General features: G+C 46.7%; 1 protein-coding gene across 4 annotated transcripts in view; it reads right to left on the bottom strand.

Moving 5' to 3' along the window:
- Positions 1–27,922, bottom strand: part of TMEM108 (transmembrane protein 108) — a 139,304-nt gene that overhangs the window by 10,576 nt on the left and 100,806 nt on the right. The window contains exon 1 of one of the 4 annotated variants that reach the window (XM_032183143.1): positions 4,034–4,070. The exons of the other annotated variants lie outside the window; for them this stretch is intronic. Within the exon in view, the coding sequence (XP_032039034.1) occupies positions 4,034–4,046 (13 nt within the window). The 5' untranslated portion in view covers positions 4,047–4,070. Of the gene's footprint in view, positions 1–4,033; positions 4,071–27,922 lie in introns of those variants that run through there. 4 annotated transcript variants of the gene reach the window in all.

Below are 27,922 nucleotides of genomic sequence, written 5' to 3'. Positions count from 1 at the left end.
ATGAGCTCCCAGCAGAACACCGAGTCAGAGAGAAAAACCTCTTCTGTCCGCTGAGACGCAGCCAGGAGAGCAGCTCGTGCTGTATTCATGAAGCGTCACTCCTGGAAATGAAAGGCAGGAGTCATCTTCACATTTCTGGCAGCGCTTTTTCCGAGGTCAAGGTCAAAGCAGATATTCTGGTGTCCATATGGCTCATATTTCATGCCAAGGCAAGTTGCTGCTACAGAACAAATTCAAAGAGGAAAAGATGGAGATTTATTTTGGATTTGGTGTGTGTAGAAGATGTTTCACAAAACTTTAGGCCTCCTCCTCTGAGCACACACAATAAGGTGCACTGGCAGATCTTAGGAGACAGGAGATTAGAGGGATCACGCTGTTACGCTGCCCGCTAACATTTTGGGGTGGTCTTTGTGTAGCTACTTCCATGCCTCACACACACACACAAAAGTCTCTATTGGATTAATGTTATTTTCTCCAGGATATTCTTAAGTAATAAGGAAGATGTCAGCTTTTCTGCATACTGTGCCCTGAGGTTAGCAGCCCTGATCTTTGGCTAAAAACCTAATATCCATCTGTTCTACTTGAAATACTGATACACGGGGAGCTTGCTGCTGCAGAGATTTATAATCTCACCGGGGCAGCCTGTAGTGGTAGCAGGTCACCACATGGCAGGCACGGGAAGCCAGGTACATTTAGCTGGTGCCTTCAGAGAGCTTGTAAAGCACTAATAATTATTCCAAGGAAATACTATGTCATAAGCCGTTTATTTGACAATAAACAATAACACCCCTGACATTTGGCTCTCTCAGGCTGTGACAGTCAGGCTGTGCTTGTCCTCTACCCTCCCTTTAGCAGTCTCTGCAGGACCATCACCGCCCCACAAGCTACAGCTCCTTAGGACTTTTTTTTTTTCCTGGTTTAATGGCCCACGGTAACTCTTTCAGTGCTAATCTGTGTCCACAACTATTTAAAAAAACGTTCAGCTTAGCAGATCGTTGTAAAAATAGCTGGTGCTGTATATTTAGGGAAAACCAGCTGGTAATAATGACTTCACAGTGGGCTTTGCTGGCCCTTTTAAGTAGAATTAATTGGCTTTATAATTGATCAACAGCCAACTGGAAAGCGAAAGGAAAGTTGGAATCAGTGTTTTCAGATGCTCGGCGTCACCTGTGCCGGGCCACATAAATACGTGCTGGCAGGGTTTGCAGTGACCTGCTTGCCCAGAGCTCCCAATTTTGTATGACATGAGGGTGAGCAGGTTCTTACCAAATGGGGCTTGTGTTACGGACCCCAATAGCCTCACTCTGCCTCAAATACACCTGCATGGAAAAAAGGGCCACAGGGGGTATGGCGCTGATTGTCCCCAGCGCCTCAGCTTAGCCACAGGCAGATGAACAGTGAAAGGAAAGCTTTTAGTAGCTGTAAGGTTGTGATGGCCAGGGAGATGATATACCAGCTGATAAGGTGCACAGCAGATGCTCTTGGCCAGTCCCGAGTCCATTTCTGCAGCTCTCTGCCAAAGTCCTTCTGTCCTGGCTGCCTGAGGCTCCTCGCACTGACCTCACCTCGGACGTGAGCCCGATGGGGTGAGAACTGCCAGTGCTACAGAGCGGTGGCAGTACACTATGGCAAATAACAATTATTAATTATATTTCCAAAGGTCAGTTCACACCATTAGCTTTTTTTTTTTTTTTTTTAAAGGGCCATTTCTAAGTTATAGGAGCTCATGCTCAGAAGGGGTCACACTGGTTTGGCTTTTAAATGCTGCGTGTCAAATTTCCACTTTTGGAGTCTAAATTTATGACTACGTTAAAACCATTCAACCCTAATGAGGAGGTTGATTGACCCGATGTCTGAGTGGTGTGCACCGTGTCATCTCCTGTTCTCGCACGCTGCACCAAGAATTGAATGTTAAGTGCAACACGGATTAACTCAAGGATGAAGCACAGCAGTGGCAGCAGAGTGTACACAGAGGGGGCTGCTGTGCACTTAGCCACAAAAACCCTTCCTGACTACGTGGTGCAATGGTTCAAATCTCAACAGGGCCTCGCTGCAGCACTTCTTCCCATTGTGTGCTCACAGGAGGAGTCCATGGTTTTGCATGTGAGAAAAATGAAGAAGCTCCTTTGCAGGCTGTTTTTTGTAAAGACTGATGTCCTCAGCAAGCCTCCAGAGAGGCGGGGGTCAGGAATATTTTTCTTTCCCAGATGATGAAACCAGAAGGGAGTCTCTACCCAAAGTCCTGCCTTTGAGAACTGTTTGGGACCTTGTCACTCTTGTTTTGAGGTAGGAGGCAAAACTGGGTCCCTCCAAATCAGAAAAACAAAGCAATTCAGGCCCCAGCAGCTCAAATTCTTTGACTGCTGTAGGTCAGGACATCAGGACCCCCTGCTAGGAGCCGGTGTCCTGGCTTCCTGCAGGAGTTAACACCACCTGGTGCTGCAGTGGAGTCTTTACGGGTACTCCCTGTGCAGCTTTTCCAGATGATGGCAGACCTCGTGTGCGGCTGTGGAGCCAGCTGACGCGCTCAGCCTCCCCGGAGCACCACCGCTGAACAACACAAACTTATGTAAGTTGTGATCCAAAGCCCGTGGAAAGGTTCCCAGTGACTTTAGAGGGCTTTGGACCAAGCCCTAATTGCCAGAGATGCAGTGGAAACTTCTGAGCTGCACATTCACGTTTTCTACAGCAGACGAATTTGCACGAAGGGCTCAATCTGGCGTTTGACCCCTTCTGGCCTCTGCTACCTCGGCCCTCGCGGCAAGACAAACAGAGCCACCCCGAGCGGTACTTGGCAAACGTTTCTGCTCTACAAGTCAGGAAGAGCTTTTCGTGCAGAGCCCCGCTGCTGGACTCATTATTTCAGGCTGCCGTGGGCAAAGGAAGCAAAGGGAGCTGCTCTACAAAAGGACCCATTATCCGCAGACCCGGGGCTGGGAGGCACGTGGTCAGCGTGCAGGATGCCGATGGCTCTCCGTGCTCCTCAACAGCCGTGACTTCCTAAGTGATGGCAAGAGCAGGTTGTGCAAAGCCTGCTCGGAGCAGCAGCGGTGTTATTGTTGCAAAGCAAGCTTTCTTCCTGGCGCTCCTAACTTACCGTGTGGCTCTCAGCAAACCCAAAACATTACAGGGAGCAAAATGGATCTTTAACAGATGGGAACCGTGGAGAAAGTACGTAGTATTATTTTTGTTATGGCCATTTTCTCTGCAATCTGTCAAAGCAATGTGATTTTCACACGCTGTGAGGAAGCCTTTGTACAAACAAAGAGTTAAGCAAATTTCATCTCCATGATTGGTGGCAGAACTGAAGGAAAAAGTAGGTTACTCTGCATAGAAAATTCCTCTTCTCTGCCTATCAGTGGCTGTCAAGCCACAACTCCCACGTATTAACTTACAAGTTATTGTCTGCTTCCTCTCCTAAGTATTAGACAGGGTGATCAACCCCAACTTCCAAATACAGCGTGTTTGATAAAACGGAGAGAACGAGACACGCAGCGTAGCAGCTCTGTTCACAGCAACACAGCACAGCACCAGCAGAAGCTCTGGCAATCACATGGACAAACACAAATTAAGCAGCACCCACTGACACTCCCCACGAAACAACATTGCTGTTAGCCACGGTTTTCATGTGGCAGGCAGGTTCCAGCCCTTTAACAACACACAAACGTTGCAGAACACCATTAGGGCTCCTGAGGTGCACTTAGATAAGAGAGAGTGAGCCTGTAAATCAGAATTCATTTCTGGTCCTGCCGTGATCCCCACAACGGGTGACACACGCAGGACGCTGCCGTGTAGTAACAGGGCAGGCAGCTCCCAGCTCCCTGCTGCTTGCACCACACACTCACAGATCCGAAAGGAACAGATGCTTTAGAAATCCTTTCTATTTCCTATTTATATAAATACATACAGACACCCGAGCTGCTGATCCTCCCGAAAAGGCTCGCTGACAACCTAGGACAACGGTGATTACCGAGGGGACGGTAACAAAAAGAAAGAGCACGGCTGTAGCTGCTTGTTCAGGGTGAGCACTTACCTGAAAATCTCATTTGGACTTGTCAGCAGACATCCTCACCTGCTCACATCACACGGATTTGGAAGCTTCATCACTCAGTAGAGAAAGGAAAAACGCATCTTCCCCCCGGCGAGGCAGCGGCAGGCAGGAGTTGCTGTTATTGTTGGCACTGGTTTGGAGGAATGAGGACAGAGACAGCCCAGGCAGGCGTGTCTTGCAGGGCTGTGCAGCGAGAGGGCTCGCTCCTTTATGGAGTACCTTTGCAACTGCAGGGAAAGATCACTTACGGAGCCAGTCCCCCGCTCTGCGAGCGGATCGAAGGGCTGCTTGGTATTCCAGCTTGGTTTCCCATCAAGTCCAGATACAGTTTGTCTGACACGGGTCTATTCAGATGCCAGAGGATTGCTGGCAGTTCTCGTTTTCTGGGAACAAAACAGCAACAAGCGCCCCAGCTGCACGTCCTTGTGAGGCTGCTCCTTGCCTGTTTCGAGGCAGAGTGCCCTCCCTCCGGCGCAGCATTCAGCTTTTTGTGTGGGGATGGATTTTACAGATCCACCTCCTGCTTCTGCACCTCCACCAGACCTTCCACTTCATTCAATTATCTCTAATGGTATTAATAATCCTGTCAGAGGAAAATATGTGGAATGAAATAGGGATGCTCTTCGCTCCTTCTCCTTCTTTGGCAGGAAAGCGCATGTTCTCTATGGTATTTTTTCATTTCATAGTGATGAACGGGCAGTTTCTACTTCGCACCTATAAAATAAGCCCACAGATCCTGCGATTCTTAAAGCCATAATCCTGCCTCCCTTCTTCTGTTTCTTCTTTTCCTGTTTCTTCTTTTTCTGCTTCTCTCTTTCCCCCTGGCACAGCTGGGTGTCTGGAAGAACGCACAGCCCAGGAACACAAAAATGTGCCCCGTTCAGCCAACAACAAACCCCTCTAAAGGCAGGGGGAAACGTTGAGAGTGCAACAAGTTGGGGGCTGCTTGACAGCAGCACAGGAATCCCCTGGGAGTCACAGGACAACCCCTGCTCCTCAGTCCTTGATTCAGAGCCCCTCTCATATCCAGGGGTGCTGCAACAGCCCAAGTAGTTTGTTACACGGGCTGCTCACAGAATTTGTTCCTAATATTTTGCTAGAGGGAAAAGCCAATTTCTTCTTCTCTCTCATTGTACCAGGTGAGAAGATCACAAAGCAGCAGCACCGTGACAATAGGCTTGAGGTCTGGCAGAGGTAGCAGCTATGGGGCCTCGGACAGTGACCCCACTGCTGATTTTAGGAGTGTAAAGTCCCTCTGAGGGAGGATATGTATATACAGGTGCGTGCATTATATCACAAGGGTATTTCACCCCTAGTTACACATACCGTGATTTCACAGCCGCAGTCATTTCACAGAGGATGTGCAAAGACAAACAACAATCCTAGCTCTGCTTAGCGTTTTTGTGCTCTTGTGCTGATGTGCCTTTTCTCCCTGCCATTTGCAGCTCACTTTTCATCCTTCCTGCTTCCACTTTGAAGGTTTCTCTAAATAAAGACACTCAGAGCGTTATAGGAAAAATTGCTCCTTACAAATACCAGCTTGTTTAGCAGTTTCCAGGGCTTATTAAGAGCTCGCTGCTGAAACAATGATTTAGCGTGAAGCTGCAGCTGGCGTAACAAGAGAACCATGCCACGTATTTTAACCTTTGCTGGAGGATTTGCCACATCTGTGAGTAGTAACTCACCACAGCTTTCTTCCCTGTGTGCTGTCATGGATGGAAACATATGGCTCAAAACTGCTGAGACCGTCGTTTGGAATTTCAGATGAAAACTGTTCACGAGGACAGGGCCCCGTGCTTCCCCTCGTCCCAAAACACATGGAACAAACCAAAAATAATTCTAAAAGCGCACAAATGTTCCCCAGTCTGACGGCTCCCCCTTCACACAAAGCTTGTCCAGCCCCAGCTTTGCAAATGCACATCCCTTCCTTTCCACCCTTCCCTTGGCAGCAGTTTTTGTTGGCAGGATGCTGTTGCCAAGGGAGACAGAAAGGATGTGCAGCTGGCTTTTCTTCCACCTGCACTTAGTGCCGCTGATCCTATTGATGTTGCTGCAGAACCTTTGGCTTCTAAGAGACCCAGCATCAATGTCACCGGACCCTTGGAAGAGTTTTGACAATGACACAAATAGCCGCGGCCTCTGATGGAAGGCTTAAAATAGGATCTTGCCAGAGAGAGGATGTAGCTGATGTCACAGATGCTGACTCAAGCGAGGGTATCCATTTCACAAGCAGCAATAAAAAGGGAAAAAGGAGGATTCAAAGACATCTTAACGAAGGTTTCTGACAACTGTGCAAACCTTAGGTATGTAGAACTTACATGTCTAAGGTAGCACGGCTCTGGCACACCACTAGCCCCATCCTAAAATAAGTCTCTAAGCTGCCACGGGTTGACTAGCACCCTGCAGAGACCCCTCTCTTACCATTAGCAAAGGAGGTCACAGAGGAGATGATGAGCCTTAACTCGATGTCCAGCTTCCAGATGATGAAAACCGGGTGAGACCAATCCCACCTCATATCCCTCTATCAAATTACACGGCATCATCATGAAGCAAAAAAAGGACTCATTTAGGACAGTACAGGGAGAAGCAGAAGTGGTGTCTGAAAAGGTTAAACGCAGCCTGTGTGTTGTGATACCTTCCAGGAGAGGAAATCCTCCTGCTTTGGATGTTCAGAACCAGTTCCTACCCAACACAGCAAGCAAACCTCAGAGAGCAACATTTCACTGGCACAAAGAGCGGACCGGGGCAGGGCCCGACAGCCTTTCCATGGTAAAGCATTAGGAAGCATTTTCTCTCCCATATGAGAAGGTAAGCGGGTGAGCACTGATTTGGCTGAGGCTCGGAGCTGCTGCCTCTCCAAGACCCAGCACGGCACCCATCAGCTGTGCCTGAGCCCTGAAAGGCATGACATCTGCTGCCTGCTGACCTGGAGAGCGGGCAACTTCGACCCATGGCTGATCTGAAGTATTGTAACACCCTGTACAAAAGCTGTCGAGGAGGCAGAGCAGAGAGCCCCGCTCACGGATCCCCCTGCTTCAACCAAGCAGACATTTCTTTCCCTACTTGCAAAAGCTGTGCTCAGATTCTCCAGCCGCAGGTACAGAAATGTTGATCCTGCAGTCAGAGGGGACGTTACAGTCATGCACAGGCTGACTAACTCCTACAGCCCCTTAAGGTATTTCAGTCATTTCGTCTGTTCACTGCAAGTAATTTGGATGATTTATTACTTATGGCCCCTTCAAACTCATTATTGCCTCCAAGTGCCTGGTTATCCCTGTGTTTGATCTCAAATGAGAGCTTGTAATGAGGACCTTGCACCGATTCGTCCTGTGAGCATGTAACACAATTAGAAAGCAACTTGTGCATAAACTGTTACATTTTCAGGGAAAACCATTACATTGATGCGGGAAAGCTTTGCTCTGATTTTTGACCATTGCCTGGTGTACAGAAAAAGCACACCGTGTCTCTCAGAGTGAGTAAACGACTTGCTAAGGGCCTTGTACAGTTATTCACTGCCTCAGTCGGTCATCTGGGCACGTGAGAACAAAACCAAGTCAGGATCAAGGGAGTTTGCATTTTCAGCATGGGAGACTGGTTTTGGGGAAGAAAGGTCCTATTTGAACGTGAATAGTTCCCAGAGTGGGCCTGGGCTGTAAGCGGCAGTGAGGGTTTCCATATCCAGATTTTCTCCTGTGAGCACAGCCCAAGGATGCAAGGCTACACATGAACCAGCCAGAAAGGCTGCAGTGTGATGGTCTCGTCATCTGCTGGATTATACAGGGCTAGCGAGGCCTCTGGAGTGCATGTGAGGCTGCTAGGGAAAGAAGTGAGCTGTTCTTTTTCATCGCTGTTCATCCTTCCTAAAGATCAGCGACAGCTTTCTCTTGGCTTTCGGAACTAAACTTTGCATTGCCTTTTAGCTGTTGGGAGCCGAACCGGGCTTCAGCCGAGGCTGATTTTGGAATAACCGGGGTCAGTGTCATGGCCCATCTCCACGGAGCCGCACGGCTGCTCTGCGAGGAGGGCTGCTGATGGCCCGGGGCTGCTGGTGAAGCCCCTTCCCTCCGGCACTGCATGGAGATGCTTACCTGAGCCTCGAGAGTGCCAGAGGCACGAGCATCAGCATTAGGATACACCAAGATAAAAAGGAAAGGATCAAATTCTATTCTTGAAAATATCAGCTGCTCACTGCAGAGATCAAGGAAGGTTTTGGGTTTTTTTGCTCCATTAGGTGAACTGCGAGACTGCACAGGTATTGAGATAGGGATTTTTCTTCCCAACCTTTGAAGCTAGGTATTGGACTGGAAGGAATGATGGTCCAAGTTGGAGTAGTAAATCTTATGTTCCTACATAAGTAAGGTCACAGCAGCTGCTGGATATAATTTCTGCTAACAAGAGCAGGACTCTGCTGCTAGTATTTCACTCAGTGATATTGCTCCTGCATTAGATTCAGTAGGTGGAGGTAGGCAACATCATGCACAAGGAACATAAAGAGATACAGTGCTACAGTGAACTGGATTAGTTGGGAATCAGTGATTCAGCTGGAAACACACATCAAGTCACGACAAGGACCTCACTGTTAAAAATATGCTCTAACAGTTTAGCATTTCATTCATTTCTGCAATCGTATTTCCTATTCAGCATGAGTAATGCTGCACAACGAAGTGCAGTGTTCTACCTGTTAGTGTGGATGGCCGCTTTTTGCATGCACACTGGCAATTTTTTTAAATTCCATTGCTGCTATCATGTACAGCTTCCGAAAGTTACTCTGAACATGTACTGCCTTGCCTTTTCTCTGCAACACACTGCATGTCCACAAGGCAGTCTGCAATCAGAAGGGGTACAGACGAAGACTTTACAAATCACCTAAATCAGCAAATCAACTAAAATCACTTATTTTGATGTTATTTTCTGTATTTAGAGGGATACTCATATGAAATGTGTATTTAAGAGATGATAATCACGTCCAAAGATGATAATTAAGTCCAAAGCTTTAAACATGAAAGCTTTTCCTTGAGCTTTTGTTTAAGTGTTCAGAGTGGACTCAGGTCACCGGAGCTTCAGTGTGACTGCCTCAGTGTGACGGGCTGCTACTGTCACGTGTGCTTCTCTGTGCCAACAACATGAACTGTTGTTTAGATGCTAGTAATAACAGCAGGCATGAACAGCATTATCCCCGTAATACTTTATAAGCCCATCTATTCTATTTGTTTTTCTTTTCTTTCTGGTTAAACCTGCCTCTGTTTGTGTACAGGACAGAAGCTCCTGCCCCCACTCCTGAAATGTCACCACCTCCACGCTCAGCTTTATTCTGGAAGGAAATTGGGCTGACAACCCTAACAACTTCTGATTATTCACACAACAGCCCTTGTGAAGAGATTAAAGGCACCAGCTTTTCCGTGCTGCCCTGTCAGCACACAGCCCGCAGGGATCCTTCTCTGGATGTGAAAGTTAGCTCAGCCTCGCTGTCCCTTCAGCCTTGACTTCTGCTTCGTTAACACCCGTTTTGCTGTCGGTGATACCACGCGGACATCCTACCTCTCCCCATCCCCCTGTGCTGACTGCTGTGCTCCCGGTAGAAGGAGCAGAAATTGATTTGATTTTTTTTTTTTTTTTCTGGTAGAAGTGCAGGAATGCCAGCCATGTAATGGGAGGATTCAATGTGAGGTGGTTTCAGTGCTTACCTCGGTGGTAGCACCTGGCTTCACTGCGCTGCCCTTAGGGTGCATATGGCTCCCAGGGAGAGCGTGAGGTTTCCTGATGCATCGGGAACAAACTTCAAGCACAGCTGTATGCTGTTTCTTCCAAAATGATGCAGGCGCAAACATACCAAGTGGTGCATTCAGAAAGACAAATTCATCCCTGACACGGCTAATAACACGTTTCTGCCAGTTACACCACTCTGATGCAGGCTTTCCTTTGCTTCGGACTTAATTTATTAATACACAAAGCATAACCTTGGAAGTGGGGCACAGCAGAGCCAGCGACACGTTACGAACTTTCTGCTTGGGCGTTCTGCATGAGCTACAATTAAACATCACTCATCAACAGACACGTGCAGGAGGAGCCGAATGGCAGTCAGATGTTGCATTCCCACAAAATGCAATGATGATACCGACATAAGTGTCTTGTTGCCACACTTCGCACTTATTACACTTTCCCTTTCCTCCCTCTCTTTTAAAGCATCCTCAGCTGTCGTTGTAGCGGAGCAGTGAAATTATTCCCACAGCAAAGTGCAATGTAGGGAAGCAATCCTGTTTGGAGGCAGAGCACTACATGTGGCATATCTGCACTCCAGCTGCAGGAGCGCATTAGTCTTTGCATTAACATTAACTACTGCGGCTGAGCGAATATATTAGCAGCAGCCCTCGTAAAGGTCAGGACACGGAGAAGAAGGAATATCAAGAAGCATTATACAGAGGACATAATTTTCAGGTAAAGTGCTGAGTTTCAGCCCCATTCAATAGGAGTTGAAAGGACTGGATGGATATAAATAAAGGCAGGCTTGCTTGAGGGACCAATTACAGGGCCATCGATAGCAGTGTCAGGAAAAGTCCACCGGGAAAACCGTGGCTTCTGCTACGCTGGTGTAAATCCAGGACAACTGCACTGCAATTAGTCAAATTATTCAGCATATAAATGACTCCGAGAGGAGAACACAGGAAAAACTAAAGGAACCACAGGAAATAAAACACAGTTGGCAGCCAAAGACCAGTGTCGCCAAATGAGAAATAAGGAACTACCTGAAGACAAACAGCAATTAATAGCTGGAACAAGCAGGCAAAGGAGCAAGAGGATTATCTTTTGTTCTCTTCAAGTTTGGGTGCTGGTGGCCACAGGTTGTGCGGAGCCAGCCTGGAAGCTCAGCACAACCACGGTTTGGCTGTTTCATTTCCCCCCTTTACCTGGTTTGTTGGAAATTAGTGTTTCAGTCAAACAGGGGATTTAAATAAGTCTCAAGTACCTTTCATACCAAAAAATCTGGAAAACAGCTGCTTGGCCCAGGGTTATTCACAAATAGCAAGTCACATATAGCAGCTAGAACCAAGCTATCTGGCATGAAGCAAGGCCAGCTGCTGAAACGCATATGGTAACAAGAAATCTGCGTATTTCAGCCTGAAGTTTTGGGTTGGTGCGGTCAGAATCCGGCTGCTCATTTTGGACACAGCCTCAGCAAGGTGTCTGAGCAGGAGCCGCTTCCCCCTGACTTCAGTGGAATTGCTCGCTCACTGGAGGTGTCACACACGATGAATACTTCGCTGAGCTGGGACCGGGGGGGGAGCAGGCAGATAAAGCAGGGGGAGCACCAAAATGAACGTGCAGCTATGCCGTTACAGGCATAAACCACAGGTTTGTGCGGGGACGTACAGCGTGCTGCTCTTTATGTAGATGCATTGCTCTCCTCTTCTGCTGCGCTTATTTACTGTATATTTATTCACAAGTGTCCCTGCTGGGAGCTGTTCCTGCATGCTCATTCACTGTCAATTACATTCCCAGAAACACGGCAGCACCTACAGCAATGTTTCCATTGCGTTACATCTGTTTCCTTAAGATGACCTTGGGTCTGAGATATTTATCAGCAGGGAAATAAAACAAAAAGACTGAAAAAAAAAAAAAAGGCAGCAACAGTTTGCAATAATTTGTTTGTGAAGGTGGCACGATCTGAGCTTACAAATTACAGGCAAACATTTTGTATTTGCTATGGCAGTATTAAAGCTTCTCTTTCTAAGAGCTCCACGTCAAGTTATGCCTCTGTCTAAATTAATGCTTCCAATTAGTCCTGTTTTATTGTGCATCCATCACAGGAGGTTCACTGTTAGGGCTTTGAACAATTCAAATCCATACAGTGGTAATTATGAAAAAATACATTTAGCAAGACACAAATGTTTCATATTTATCAGCAGTGCCTTGGGCCCTTTACATTTTTTTCCTGACATATTTTTAATTTCTTCAGCCAGATTAATCTTTGGGTTTAGTAAATAACTGCAGTCAAAGGCTGTATTACTCTTTGCACTAGGCTTGGGCTTGGCTACTTGCTTTTTTCCATCGTGCCTCTTGAAAAATCATCGAGCTTCCATGCATATGTCAAAGGCAGCGGCTGAGTTTCCAAGCTACGTGGCACACAGCATGTAGGGGAAAAAAAAAGAAGACAGACTTATTCCTTGAATTTGCATCATATTACCTAACTTATCCAGCGCTGCTTCCAAACTTTCCTTTTATATGTAAAATCTTTGGCGCGTGTTAAAAATGTATGTGGGATAGCTTAGAAAGGGCTGAAAAGATGGTAAAGGGATTGAATGTACTTACGGCAACGACCAAAATTATGGTTCTATAACAAGCCTGAGGCTTTCAAGAGACACATAACTGTCACAATAATTATTTAATTGGGCTAAAACTTTCCAGGTTTGGAGTCAGTCCAGATGTGATATTTCTAGAAGGCAGAGGGGGAAGGAGCAGTGTAAGCAGCCCTGAACTGAAGCAGAGAAAGCGCTTATCCTCTGCTTGCTCACCGGGCTCTGAGGAGCAGCTGAGCAGAAACACTCGGTGCTGGAGCAGCCACTTCTGCAGAGCAGGACTGACAGGTGGAGACAACGACAGCAGCTCGCAGGAGTTATTTAAAAAAAATGGTATCTGGAAACAAAATAAATACCTGTGTTTTTAAAAATGAAAGACTATGAGGGATTGTTTGAAACCACAAGTGATGCCAAGCTTTAATCTGAGCAGGGGCTTTCGGCTGATTCCTCATTGCCCCGTCACCTACAGAGCGGCTCTGGAGGCACAGGGAGAGTGCAGCCTCCCTCATCAAGACCCCTCTGATACAAAACCACATAGCTCTGAGCTACCTTAACCACTCTGTCTCACCATTATCCCAGACCTTGACGCAAGTGTGGGACAGGGACATGAACAAAGGGGAACGGGCGTAGCTGGAAAGCCAAGCCTCCGGGTTCCTGGAATGGCCCGAGGAGACACTGAGTCACTTTGCTGGGAGCTGCCCTGCTTCATTTCTGCTGGAAAGGGAAATGTTTTAATTCATGATCCTTTGATGGCTCCGGAACAACAACGTCCTGGTGAGGAAGTAAGAGTATCTCAAGCATTGGGGTACGCTCAGTGCACTCAGCAGCAGGGTTTTCCTGCTTGCTACCATGCCTGGGAGAAGGACCACATGGACATCTTAGCAGGGATGTAACCAGAAGGTTTTGGGGTGAGCAGGCCTCCTCTGGCCCATCGTTTTGGATTTCTAGCCCAGGCAACACACACTCAACCATCTTATACACGGTTTAAAGCAACAGGCCAGATCCTCAGCTCACGTGAGTCGTTTGGCCCTAGTGAAACCCAAAAAAGTGCAGACAACATGGAGCCATCCCAGGGCTGGCTCTGTACCTGGAAAGCTGCAAGGCCAAGAGCATTTCATTGCTGGATGACATTTTTACAACTCACTCAAAGCCAGAAGTGCAGAGCAACCCCTCCAAAGCTCCAGCCCGGTGACTGCAGCACAGCTCATTAACAGCATCACGTCAAAACGTGCTTCTCCCTACACCTCCCTCCTCAGACAGAGCTGTTGAGATACCAGCCTTAAACAAACACACTGATTACAGGGAGAAGGAGGAAAGGGAGGAGAGAAGGGGAAGGGAGAAACTGAATAATATTTTTAGATGTTAGGACAAAATAACCAATTGTGATCTCCATTTAAAAAAAGAAAAAGAATCACCCTTTCATTCACAGGAATGAATATGCTCAAGCTCAACCTCCACACAATAAGAGTTGCTGATGGCGAATATGCAAATCCCATTCTTAACAAATGCCTGACGGTGTACATTTACATTTCTTTCAGTGATGTGTGTATGATTATGCTGAGGAGTCTTCTTGTCCAAACCAATCTCTGGATTGACAATCCATCCCTTCTGTGTACCCACAGGCACAGGCAGGCCGTAACAGCAGCTGGGGGGAATAAGGCTGGGCTTATCCACGTTATTTTTATCAACACAAATACATATATTTAGTGCTTAAGTTTTGTTCATCTTTTATCAATAAACAGATTAGAAAAAAATCAATCTTTTATAGTTTAGATCTAGGCCACTCTTCCAGTAAGCACATCAAAGTCTTTATTTTGTCTGAAGTTAGAGAAAACTAACAACCCCTGCCCAAGAAAGACCCATGGATCAGGTGGAGCACACTGAGGTGGTCTGAAATGTCCATACAGGATGTTCTCCATTGGGACAGAAGATACAAACCCAGACTTGCAAGATTTCCTGGTAGTATCTGTTACAGGCCCCAGGCAAAACTGCCTCATAGGATGCGTTATCATCTTGACATATGGCACAATCTCATACCAAGTATGCAGGGCACACAGCTTAGGAAGATAAAACATTTAAAAGGATGACTGCTCATACAAAGTGAAGCTGCAATCGTATTTGCTTAAATCTAAATGCATGTCATGGTGACTGAGGCTCAGCTCGGCCGTAAGGACGGAGTGCTGCGACCAGCTCACAAGGGGTAAAATAATCCTGAAAATGGATGAGACCGAACGGATGCACCAGCCTTAGCTAAACCCTGCTGTGGGCCCAAGCAGAGAATTGCTTCCAGGGATGTCAGGGAATGGTCGGGCCATTTGGGGAGGCTTCTTGTGACGGCACAGGAGCAGACGGACTCCATTTCCAAACTGCTGTTCATCTGCAGTTCGCCTGATACGGCACGTGACAGTCCGCTAACGGGCAGGCACTGGAAAAATCCACTCTCCATAAATATGCTATAGATAAAAGAGGTTTTAACACTTAAATGCCAGCATTAACTCTTTAGTTACTGCTCATTAGCATGGGGAAGATCATTAGAGAGATCTCTGCAGACAGCAGCCTTAGAGTGTTGACTGTGAAGAAGGAAAGGAAGAAGGAAGGACAGAGGAGAGGCTCTAAGACAGGGAGGAGGGAGAAAGACAGAGAAAAGGAAAAAGGGAATGGGGGAAAATAAAACTGGAAAATGGTGCAACTTGCGTATTTTCTTATTGAGTGATACTGGATATGAGAAATATGTCCAGAATAAATAATTTTATCTGCAAAGGTTCTATTTCAGTTCATTTCACAAACCTCGCGTTGACATGGCAGAGATATTTGCTCCATGCTGCATGCACATTATTTATACCTCAACCCATGGATTGGCATCAGGGCTGGAATTGGGCCTTTCATGCAGAATAAATCTGACATTCTTCCTTTCGGCCTCTGTTTAGCATTCTAGGAAAAAAACAAATTTCTTTATGAATATGTACATGTGCCAAGATGAATCTGCCCTCAGACTGGCATTTCAGGGGGGCCGCGCTGCTGTAATTCAAAGCAAAACTTGGCCTTCGACTCTAATTGCTCCCAACTCCAGAAATATTGAATTGATTTTCTTCAGACACGAACTGTTTTCTCCTTCATCACTGAGGTCTATAAAACAAGCTGAGCTCAAATTTCCTAGCGTCAGCTGTTCTTGAGTTATGAGGGCAGAGGAGCTGCAACCGGAACAAATAGGAATGGCCGGGCTCTCTTCACACCCACCCGTCACAAAAACAGCCAAGCTGATTTTGCTGAGAGTTCTCAAAATATTCACCTTTAGGCTGATGCCAAACCTGAAAAGCACGCTGGCCCCTCCGAGGAACTTGCTTGAGAAAATCAGGAGCGCCTGAAAAATGGAGGCAAGCCTGGAAACAGAAATTGAGCTGAAGCTGTAATAGTGTTTTGCTTTCACAGGACTAATTAACATTTCCCAATTCTTGGTCATAAATCAGCTTTGTGAGAGCCTACGTGTTCCTGAGTGGCCTGTGGCTTTCCTCTTTCCTAGAAGAGACATTTTTGCTCTTAGCATCAGATAATCATAGGTTGTTTAGGGCAATTTTAATCTGTTTCTTATGTCTGGCAGACAGGAACCCTGCCACAGTGACTACTGGGAGCGTCTGCAAGACTTCATCCAGATCCTCGCTCTCTGCCAGCTCCGGGAACCTCATCTTTCAAGTTCAGCCTTGCAGCCAGAGCTACACGAGCTGCTAGCAAAGCCTGTCCAGTACTTTTATCATCACCCAACGTATTTGTGGCTTTCACATCGAGACACATCGACAGGATCAGGGGCCCTCACTGCGTTAGGCATTGCAGGGACATCGCGGTCATGCTGACTTGCCAGTTCATCTGTTCTCCAAGAAACACTCAAGCTCATGCTCATCTTCTGCAGCACTGGTAAGAGCAAAATAGGCTTAATAAAATTTGAACCAGTGGAAACAAAAACCCCAGGTCCATCTGCTCACAATGGGGGATGTTGCTTCAAAAAGAAATTTAAGTTTGGTGCCTAAAAAACCAACTTGCTTGGTTGCACAAATGACACACAGACTAGCAAGAAAAACTGTTTCAGTTTGAGATGTCCCTTTCGGGATAAAAAATATTTGCACTTGAAAACCTTTTGACCAGCCTACTGGCATGCACGTCCTTAGCCAAGACTGATAGTGAAACACCACGCACACACCGTTTCACATCACTCCCCAGGACAGGGAATCTCTTGTACAACTTGTAGCCACCGAAGAGATCGCGTGGAGCCACCACGTGAAGACCTGTTATCACGCAGTTGTCGTGCTGTCAAAAGCTGCAACCACTCACTGCTCTAGTGAGCCATGGATGACTTGGTTTGCTCCTGTTCAAGCTTTGCTGGCAGATTTGGAAGTACTGAGACAGAAGCACCCATATCTAGATCACCCCAAAGAAGGGATGCCCGGGTGCAGAAACATTGGTTTTGGGTAACCAAGGGCAAGAACTTGGGCAGAAGATAGCAAGTTCTCAAGGACCTAGGCATTTCCTCTGCCATTTCTGCTTTATGCTTCTGAACTAGAAGCCCTGCATAGTCCCCCTGTGCTATCAGGAATCCCTGTCAGGTTCATTCTTGCACCGATGCTCTGAAGATGATCAGGACATAATGAGACACAAGGGGAGCAGCATCTGCCTTTCCACGAGGCACCTGCATTGCTCTGAAGGCGTGGGGCTTACAGAAGCTGAGCCGAGAGCAGATTCTGACCCTTTATCTTCTGTCTGGTTTGAGAAATGAACTGCAATAGCAAAGCTGTTCCTGTTTGGAAATGGGTTACAAGGTATGCATATTTATGGGGCTTTGCTCCCCAAGGTGCATGTGTGCAACTCCCATTTAGCGAACGCGTTTAATGTGGGAATGCTGAGAGGTGGAGAGACAAATTAAGAGGAGGTTCACCACTCAGATCTTCCGCAAGCATATAGCAGTCTTATTTAAAAATAATAGAATAATGGCATTTATAAAGCATCTGCACCACAGCATTCAGAAAAACAGGCTCATTTGATTAGAAGAACATTGCAAATGCTGAAAATAATGATATGATGCAATAGCAGCAACAATTAAAAAGTAGATCAAACTTGCCCAGGGGCTTAGAGGACTAGAGAAGGGTATCTTTCATTTGATTTTATTTTTTAATTAAAAAAAAAAGAGTTTTTCATAGTTGGAAAAGATCATATGGATTTTTTGGGAGGTGCTGAGGTGGCGAGCAGGCATCAAGGCTGTGGGATATATCCCAGTAGAGAATACGCAGGATTTTGTTGTAGTTCATATGAAATGAGTAACATTTAGGTCGCAGGTGACCTTCTGTCCCCACTGTTTCTCCCTGACTTCCCAATGAGCAGGTGATTTAATACGGGCTCAGCTGCCTGGGATTTGCATGGGGAGTAGTTCTGTGTCCTGGCTGGGACTCAGCAGCCCCAGAGCGTGCTCTTGCTGCCTGCAATGCAAAACAGGAGCCCAGGAATGATGTCCGCAGCGTAGGGAGCACTGATGCATTGCTCAGGGTTAATTTGTTTTATAGATTCACTTCCCAAACACGCAGTTAAGCAGTCCAGAATCTATAAACACCAAACCTCAAGCATGCCCTGCTGTGCCATGAGACAAGTGACTCCGAAGAGCGAGGCTGGGACCCCATGTGAATGCTTCCGTCTTTCTTCACAAGGGACCTCAGCCGCACAGAGGCTGCATGCAAAGGAACGGGCAGGATTTGGCATCAGGACAAAGGGACTTTAAAATGAAACCCACACAAGCCTTGACATCAACCGTGCTGCCCTGCTGCCTTCCCAGCCGCCACCGAAGGAGCCTTCAGGTGAAGCTGCACAAGGGCTGTGCGTAGCTCCAGGGACTTCTTACAGGATGCTGCAACCAGCTGGCTTATTAAGGATATAATAAGAAAGTTACCTATCTATCTATCTATCTGTCTGTCTATCTATCTATCTCTACAGGACATAGACTGTTTTGTATCTATCTATCTATCTATCTATCTATCTATCTATCTATCTATCTATCCAGTCTAATATCCCTACCACTATATGACATTATCACAATGGTTTAAAACATTCGGTGTGCAATTTCACAGTTGCTTTACACAGCCAGACACCCCTCAGTCCATTCAAAGCATTTTTGGGTGAAATACTTGGTGGAGAAGCAGGCGGCCAGCACGGCTCTGCGGCTGCCCTTGCACACAGGCCAGGCACCAGCCAAAGCCAGGAGGGCCCAGCACCTGCCTGGGCTATTTCTGCTCTGCTCAGGGGAAGGAGCCCCAGCTGACGGGCTCGCTGCTGAGCCAGAGCTGGGATGTAAATTAAACAGACGGCACATTCGTCTGCGTGTACACAGGGGGGCAAATAGGCAGGGAGGGGGAAGCAGTTGATACATAGCAGCCACTGCAGAGCACTAAATATTAACATTAATTTTGCCCATCGCCGCTGCACATTTGTTACACCTTCCCACATACAACATCTCTAAGCGTGGATGTGCTGAGCCAGTGGCCTGCCATAGCAAGCAGCGAATAATGAATGATGTATCACCTCCCTCATAATGGATTGGTTATTTCAACCATACTTGCCTTGATGTGATGAAATAAATGACAGCAATTTGGCTAATACATGGCTTTTCTGCTTGCCCCCTCCTTTCAAACAGGGCAGCAAGGTGTCCTTTAGCGTTTAAAGCCACGCAAGAACACAGTACGTATGATGGCAAATGTAGTATGCCATAAACTGTAAGTATCGTCTGGTTTGAAAGGAAGCTGATACGAGGTATAAAGGAAGTATTTTATACACGAGAGAGGTAATAAATCTAGGGTTTGCTGCGTCCAACTGGACGTAAACCCATTGCAAACATTTTTGAAGTATCACATAGCTGCACTAAGAAAGGATGCTGCCACTGAGCTGGAAGTGCTGCTGGTTCAGCTGGTAACATCACAGCTTTGCCAGTCAGACACTGATCTTATCAACCCATTTTCTGCTTCAGCCTGGTGGTGGGCAAGTACTGCATGAGCAACGTTACTGCATCCTCCGTTAAAATGCAGCCCCTGCTCCACGACCAGTGGCTGCCAGCTCCTGCAGGGCAGTGCCTCGGTGCCAGCAAGCACTGCAGAGGAAAAGAGACTTCACTGGGACCTCTGGAATAAGATTATCTCAGGGAAGGAAACCATCAGGCAGCAGGAAGGCAGGACATCAGGGGGAGGATCTCCACCAACCTAAAGAGGCTGCAGATAAAAGCCTCAGCTTGCCTCTCCTTTTATACAAGCACCTGGGCCCTGCAAAACAGCAGCGGCCCAACTGCCCTCGTCCTTGGCAAGGGGACAAGATCATGCCGGGAAATCGAGTACCCCCGCGGTGTGAGGGCTGCCCTGCCTGGTTTAGCAGGGCGGGATGCTAAGCCAGCTGTTCAGTGCTGCCTGCAGCCAGCTGCACTTTCTCCAGCTGCTGTACAGGGCTCTCATCTTCCCTCCGAGAAGAGGCACCAGCTCTCGGTGCTAAGGCAGCTCCCCCCTCTGTCTTCTGGCTTGGACATGGATGTTCCAGCCACCCCAAGGCTTCTTGGTCCTCTCTGGTTACTCATTTTCCAGCATTCCCACTGCTTTTGGGGTTCTCAGTCTTCAGAGGTGTAGCAGACGCAGCTGACTGGACCCTACAGCAAATGTAATCACTCCCGATGGTTGTCATCACCACTATTAGTGTGTTTTTGTTTGTTTTTTTTTTTTTTGCTACAGATATTTTTCCCCGATGAATGCTGACTTGTCTCTTTCCCTTCTGCCACTTCAAGTCACGTGTGCCCTCGGAGAAAAACGTGGCAGCATCAGGAACAGGAACGGAAAGCTCTGTCACAGGGAGATGCTGGGATGAAACGTGATTATCATGTTAACCAACTCACCGCCCTCTGGATGCTTGGCCCGCGTCCAGCAGAGTGACATCAACACGGAGCTTGGGGCATGCGCCGCAACCCGCCCCGTTCTCCTGAAATGTCAAGCAGAGCCCTGGATGCTGTTGGGACCTCAGGGGCTGATCAGCAACATGCTGCATGCCCCTGTGCTGCTGCAGAAAATACTGAGAGCGCTGAGCGGTGCCCGGGAGGAGCTCTGCACCCAGCTGGATCCAGGCTCCCTGAGCAACACGTGCAGCACTTTGCACGGAGGCAGCTGTGCCGCCTGCCCGCCCGCTTGGAAAGCCTCTGAAACCACTGCGCAACCCCTCGGAGGCGAGCAAGCCAAGGGACACCACTAGCAATTTTCTCCAGCAAACATGAGGGGCGACAAGCCAAAATATTCAGTGGACATCTGGCCTTGCCTTGCTAATAGCGAGCCTTTTCTTGCAGGGTTGCTTTGAGACCTTCTACTGGAACGCAAGGATTTCAGCCAGCCCTGTGTGCTCTCCCTTGGGTAGGTGAAGGATCGAATTTGCTCCCTGCTGCTGAAGCTGCTGCTGAAGCTGTGGTGTCTGTCTGCGAGTGACTGAGATGTGACCCACCTGGGGTGGGCAAAGGCACCCAGTGAAACCCCTCTTCCAGCACCTGGCTGCGAGTTACACCCTTTTTTTCCAGTGCTGTCACACACCAGTTGGGCTGCAGTGGAGCCAAGACTTTGCTTTAAACGCCTTCTTCAGGCCTGGGAGCAGTAGAGCCATGACCAAAATGTTGCCCTTTAGCAAATGTAGGTTCATTTCCTACACAGTCTATCTTTTGTCTTCTCCCTAATCCATCAGCGAAGTTACAAAGCTGAATTTCCATGGCAACAGACTGTGAGGTCAGAGAGAAAGTATTATGCAGGATCAAGCAGCCGAAGTGGAATTGGGGATGGGAAAGAACAAAATTACTTAAAAAAAAATAAATACAGTTGTAGCAAAGGGAAAGATGAAAAAAAAAAAAAGAAGAAGAAAAGATAGGTCAGATAATCTGCTCCTGGGATGAAGTCTCATTTTTTGAGAAAGCTGGTGCTGGTACATGCCCCACGGGGGCAGTGGGGTTGGCAGTGGGAGGTGGGCAAGGTGTGGACGTGGACAGCAGCACTTCAGCAGGAGAGAGCTGGGAGAAAGCTGGGAACACACGTTTCTCTCGGTGACATTCCCATTCCTTCGCTGAAGCCTGGGGTTGGACAAATTGTCGCACGATTGCCTTTTTTTGACAGGAAAGCTGGCAGTTTTCTCATCTTCTAATAGGGTCTCCTGCTGTGCCCGGGACACATGTGTTGAAGCGGCCCCGTGCGATGTGGCGTCGCTGAGGGGCTGGGGCCGCACCTACTGCGTTTCCATGTCTGTTACCACCTTCCCCCTTCCAGGGGATGATCTAGCACCTACAGCTCTCCGGAGACGTCTAATTAAGCCCCTTGTCAGATGAAAGGCGCCGATTCATTAAGCGCCGGGCACGCGTGTGTGCCCCCCAGCAGGGCTGCCGTCCCTCCCTCCTGCGCGAGCAGCACGCACGGCACATCAGAGGAGACGGGAGGCTCGGGGGGCTCTGCCTGCCCCACAGGGGATCCTTCTCTCCTGCTCAGGAAAATAGGGGAGGCAGGCGGTGTCGGAGCCTGAGAACATGCTGGTGGGGTCAGGGGGGAGGCAGGCAGACACGAAGAGACCTCCGGCGCACGTCGAGGATTCATAACTGTGACTTCAATTCTTGCCTTTTCCGCCGCTTGATCTGAGAGCGTGTTTGAGTCGATCTGAATATCAAAGCAACTCAGCAAGGCAGTGGGGCACGGAGTAGGGCAGAGTCTGGCAGGGATAGAGAAAAGCAAGGGAGGAGGCACAGAGGTGGTGCTGCACAGAGCCCGGGTGAAAGGTGAAGAGAAGAGGTGACGTGCCCAGCTAGCACAGAAAGCTACTAAATTAAAACACGGCTGTATTTTCCTGCTTCATTTTCTCAAATAGGCATTTTATGACCTACTCCCAGGCTTCATGCACTGTTTTTGAAAAAAATGTTTTCTGACGTGGGGTGACAGGAGAGCTACGATACAGCTTTGCACTGAAGTACTGTGAAGAAATCCCTGCTGTAAGACAGTTCCTCCAAACCACATCTGCAGAACAAATCCAGAGCTTGACTTGGCTCCTAGGGATGCACGCTGAGTGCACCAGGCCGGAGAAAAGCATAAACAAAACCTATGGGATGAAATGACACTCTGCAACCCTGAAAACTGAAGAGGAACGTATGTGTGCATGGTGGGACGCAGCACAGCTACTGAAGCGCTCCAGCCTCTTCACCGCGCGTGGCTGTTGGCAGCTCAAGGACGTGGAACATACTCAGGCCCATAAAACAGAGCCAGAGGAGACAATATGTTTATAGCCCCTCCGTAGAAGAACATACAGAACATCTAATTGTGCCATATAGCTTGAAAGACTGTATTACTGCTTCTTTTATTAGTATCACCCCTTTCCAGCAAAATACTCCTCGTCCTTAATGCCAGGAGAAGACTGGAAGGTATTGAGAGAGGGCATGCCAGCTCCACAGCACGCTCCCCATCACTCTGGCTCTACATGGGTCCTTCATTGGGTCACAAAACAAATTCACACACGTGAATAAAAACCTCAGCCTGTGCTTAGTATCCAGGGATTTACCAGTAATGGTGTCACCAATGGTTTAAAGAGAGCTGGAGATGCTTGCAGCTATAAAATTGTACACATACATATTATGCGTGTGTGTACGTGTGTATAAATATCTACGTGCACACAGATACACAAAACTATAATTAGTATTTTCACACTCACAGCTTCTTAAACTGCCCCTACGATATTATTAGCGTTATTATTCTATTAGTTCATTTTTTTCTGCTGTGTTGAATTTAAAGAGCACATATGGTGGTTTGCATTACTGAAGTATAAAATAATCAGCCTCTGTTTAATTCTGAGCTAAGAGTCCTCTCACTTTTCCCCATATGTTGTTTTGAGGGTTAGCTTTGCTGTGATCTCCTTCCCTCCCTTATTGATATTGAAATATTCTTACTTCTGAGTCTACCTTCATTGCTCCTATTGGTTTCACACATTTTCTTCACATGGTCACGGGTACTTGCTGTTTTTATGATTTGCACGTTTCCACCCATCTATAAATTGGCTCTCATACAAGTCAGTCAAAATCACATTTTGATTAAAAAAGACATAACAAAGTCATTTTTTTCCATCACATCGGTTTTGAAATGAGTTAATGAAATCTTGGCTTGTTTATCAGCAGTTCCTAGGCTGGCTTATAGTTGCATTTGGGTGGTCATTTTCTGCCTCTTTGTTTTGTTTAGGATCTACTCCAAACTTGGCAGTCACTTGAAAGTTGTGTGCTCCTCTCAATGCTTGTCATATACCATCTTTACTCAGGCATTGCACTTGGCTACCTTTTGAGACTTAAAATTAACATGTTATTATTGTTTCTGAAGACCCTTCAGACTTTGACTCCTACCTATTGGAGAAATTTTGATTTCTGTTTATGTACTTGCTCATAATTTGGGTTCTGTTTCCAATCTGTCACTCGCGAAACCATCTGTGCCATCTGGAATGTGCCTGGCCCCAGTTTGGTGGGATTCTCTTCCTTATGAAATTCATGAGATTCAGCCTGCAGATGCTTTCACTGCTTCTCTGACAAATTTAGTTAATTTGGCAGCCTTGAGGTTTGCATTTTTCTCAGTTTCTAGGACCGCATCTTGTTCTTGTTATTATGCTATAGGTGCCGGGGGTCTATGGAACATGTATACTTTGGAAACACTATAACCCTTCCAGCTTCAACAGTTTTGACATACAAGTTAACACAAACATTTCAGTAGGCAAGATCCTTATGAGCCATTTTACCTCCTGTGTGCCAGAAAATCAAGGGGACTTGAGAGGGCAGGTATAACGTACATGAAATTCACAGCTGAGCAGAGGGTCACCATCGCGTCTATATTCTGGATTAAGTGGTACTGCAGACACAGCAGTGGAAGGACCAGAGCTGCCAAGACACTGGCTCAAATATTCCACAGAGGTAAAATCATTACTTAGCCATCGGTAGATAAACCTGTAACGTTTTAGTAGATAAAGAGTTGTTAGCTTGGAAGAAACAAAAACATACTGGAGATCTAAGGATCTCACTTTGATACTTTCCAAACCAATGAGGTGGGCCCAGCAGGCTCATGAAGGCTGATGAAACTGGCCAGACTTTTGGTGGATTATCTGAAAGATCCCATCCTAATCCAAATATACCGGACATGAGTAAAATGGAGGTAAACGGGGTCTGTGTGCTTCTAAATCTGGCGTTATAAAGGTTATTCACTTATCAGTGCCCAGACTTAAGGACCATACAGGATTTTTTTCCCCTACTTTTTCTATTTGCTGACTCAACCCTTTTCAGGACCACATTCACCTCTTAAGGACTAATGTTTTGGTGTACGGTGATGGAAGATTTGGTCCAAAGAGCACAGTTCTAGTAAGAGACAAGCATCAGTGTATTAGATTTCAATGAAAGAAAAAATAATTTTTCCATACATTTTCCCCCCAGCCTTCATAGAGAAATCATCTAATGCAAACATGTAAAGTTAACTATGTTAACGTGTATTCCAGCACCTTACAAAGTGAGCCTACTGCCGGGGTGGTAACCCCACACAGCGGATGTGATTTGGAGAAAATGAGAAAACCCAGGTAATGAAAAACGTCTGAAGCCAGATGGCACAGAAGTCCATCCTGCTGTGCTTACCTCTTTTTCTCTGTCACTACCCCATTGCTGCCATGGCTCAGTCTGCTTCATACTATGGCATTAAACAAAGGTCGGCATTTCTGTCAGCTAGGTCATCATCAGAAAAAGCTCAAAATGAGCAGAAGGTCAGGGGCAAACCTTACCAAACCAAAAGGATTGTCATCTACATTGAGAAGGAGAGGACACCACTGACACCAACCTCCATGTGATCTTTTCCTTACCACTGTAAACGTTGCCTCTCGCTTTGTGGGGCTATCACAGCTCTTTGGAAAAAAAAACAGTAGTAGGACCACAGCAAAGAGGGAAGGGGAAAATAAACAATAAACAGGCTTTGCTGGCTATGCTTTCTTCAGTGCAGGGAGTCATGGAGCTGTCTTTTGTATTATTAACAGCAACCCAGTTGCCACAGCTTGAAGCTCCCACTAAGGCCGGATGGTGAACCTGATACCAATTTGTGGACGCGTGTTGTATTTCCGCGTCCTAACACTGCTGCCCCCTTCAGATATAATGTTTGCTGTTATTGTGATTACAGTTGTCTTTAGTAACACCAAAACACACAAAGAAGCCACATAAGGTTAAAAGGTGCTATGTGAATTTATATTTGTTCACGTCGTTAACGTCAAAGGCTCCTTTGGAGGACCCAAAGCACTGTGGCCAAGATTGATGCTAATGGGAAGCTCCCCAGCAGGAAGACTGATGCATGCTTCATCACCATGCTGGAAGGAGTTTGTCTGCTGGCCAAAATCTCTCTCCTACTGTTTATAAAACACTATCTCACTGAACTAGCCCCCTTTTTACAGTTCATTACTGCACAGTCTTTTAAAGGGGTTGGCTGCTATTCAATTTCATGGGTTCAGAGGTGCAGAAAAGCACCTTTCAGGGCATCTAACCTTCCCTCCAACCTCCTGGCTCCTCAGAGCGCTAGGTAATATTTCACTAGGTCGCTTGCTTTAAAATGCCTTGTTCTCTGCTCCTTCGATAATCCTAAGTGAAGAGAAAATCCATCGATCTTGTGTACCACAAGTAATTAGAACTGGGGCTGCATATCATTCTCTTAAAGTAGTATGGGTAAGGACTTTAAATATGAAGAGATTTTCAGTAGTTCAGCACTCTGCCTAAGAATAATACAGCCAATGAATTGAAAATGCCTTTAAAAGATGACTTTTTAGTTCTTCATTGTCTTCAATTAGTGTTGCTATAATTTAAAATCAAAGCTGGTATTTCTCCTGTTTCTCCTTAGGTTTGTGGTGAAAAGTACTGCATTGTACATTTTGTAACTTTTACTTCTCCTAATAATTTTTATGATTCCTTTCCAATTATCTCCCTTGTGTGCTCAAATTTTCACTTTTGATTGCAGGCATTTAATTTTCATTACCATGAAAAAGCATTCTGAAATCCTTTTATGATGAGTTTGTTTAATTTATCTTGTCTTTGGCCTGTGATGAAAGTGATGCCTCCAACTTCAACTTGCAAAATATACAGATCTGCTGCAAGGGTAGGTGTGTATGTATGGACTTCCACAAGCTCGTGCTGGCCACCAGCACTTTCTGCCACATCTCTGTCAGAAAGTAATTTATTTGAATGCACAAGATGGTTTTGAAATAAAAGAAAATGCACATCCTTTTGGGGTACCACTCAGCTGCAGATAAAGAGTATTCTGACCTCTGGGAGAGCTGATTAGGAGCATTCATAATTTGACTGACTCACCTCAGCAACCAAATGCCTAATAAAATTAGTCCTGTCCTTACGAGATGGGAATTTTGTTTCAGAGCACACATTTCTCTTGGCAATGCATGTAGTTTATGGGGGGACTGCAACCTGGGCTCAGATGTCTCAGCACTGGGTGAGACCAAGAGTGGCTGAACCAAAAAGCTTTGCTGGGGCCTGCTAGGATGGTGTTGTTGAAGGCTTTTGTAACCTTGGTAGTTGTTACAGTAATGAAATATTTTTGCTTAGTAACTGAACACAAATTTGGGTTAATAGCTTCATGTACTGCAGGAGGATCTCAAAATGAAACTAGCTTTGTAACTGTGAGAAACACACTAAAAACCAAGGAAAACAGATTATATTTTCAGAAAATTGGAATACGCTAAGGAGTGAAAAAATATGCTGATTCCTAAGGAATTTGCCAATTTTCTTTTCAAGCCTCTTTCTAATGCACTTACAAATGCATAAATTGTTCTAATGCTCTTTCGTTCATAAAAAGCAAATCTGTAGGGTAAGAACTGTTTTTTCCTTGTCAAGCTGGGCACCCTACCTCGTTACAGAAATGAAGACAGCCTGCTTCCTTCTCCCCATGCCACCGTGATCAAAGGAGCGGGATGTGAAAAATTTCCTCGCTGGGACATACTGTTATTCAAAGCCCTTTGTAGGCACCTCCCAGCAAAACACAAGTGTCTGGTATGAGATAAAAAGCAGCGCGCATAGATTTATTTATTCAGGATGGCGTTCTGCAGTCCAAAACGGCATGTACGTATGCGTGTATGCATTCATGCCCCTACATGTGGGTCGCTAAGGCGGTGAGTGCTGTCTGCAGGGCTTTCTCCTTCCCCTGGGCAAAAGCTCGGTGCTGAAGAGGACTCGCAGCCTGCCGCTGCCTCCTGGCAGGGCCCTGCCATCCCCTCCTCCGTTACCAGGCAACACTATCAGCGATGCTGCACATGTGCGCCGGACATTAATTACCACTTTCTGTTTTCGTTTATGCATTTTACTGAGGAACTGTGAGGTTTTCTCGAGCGAATGAGGGTTTCCTTGAAAGGATGCCAGTACCCACAGCTGGCCCAGGGGTGCCGGGCGAGCCGATGGCCTGCACGCTCCTGCCCAGCTCCGGCCCCACTCAACATGGCGGCGTCAGGCCTGGTGCGGCCAGGGAGGTGCCCAGGGCTCCCAGCTCTCACCCTCTATATC

The sequence above is a fragment of the Aythya fuligula genome, chromosome 2 (genome assembly GCF_009819795.1).
Source record: "Aythya fuligula isolate bAytFul2 chromosome 2, bAytFul2.pri, whole genome shotgun sequence".
Taxonomy (NCBI): domain Eukaryota; kingdom Metazoa; phylum Chordata; class Aves; order Anseriformes; family Anatidae; genus Aythya; species Aythya fuligula.
This window is presented reverse-complemented; position numbering and strand designations above follow the sequence as displayed.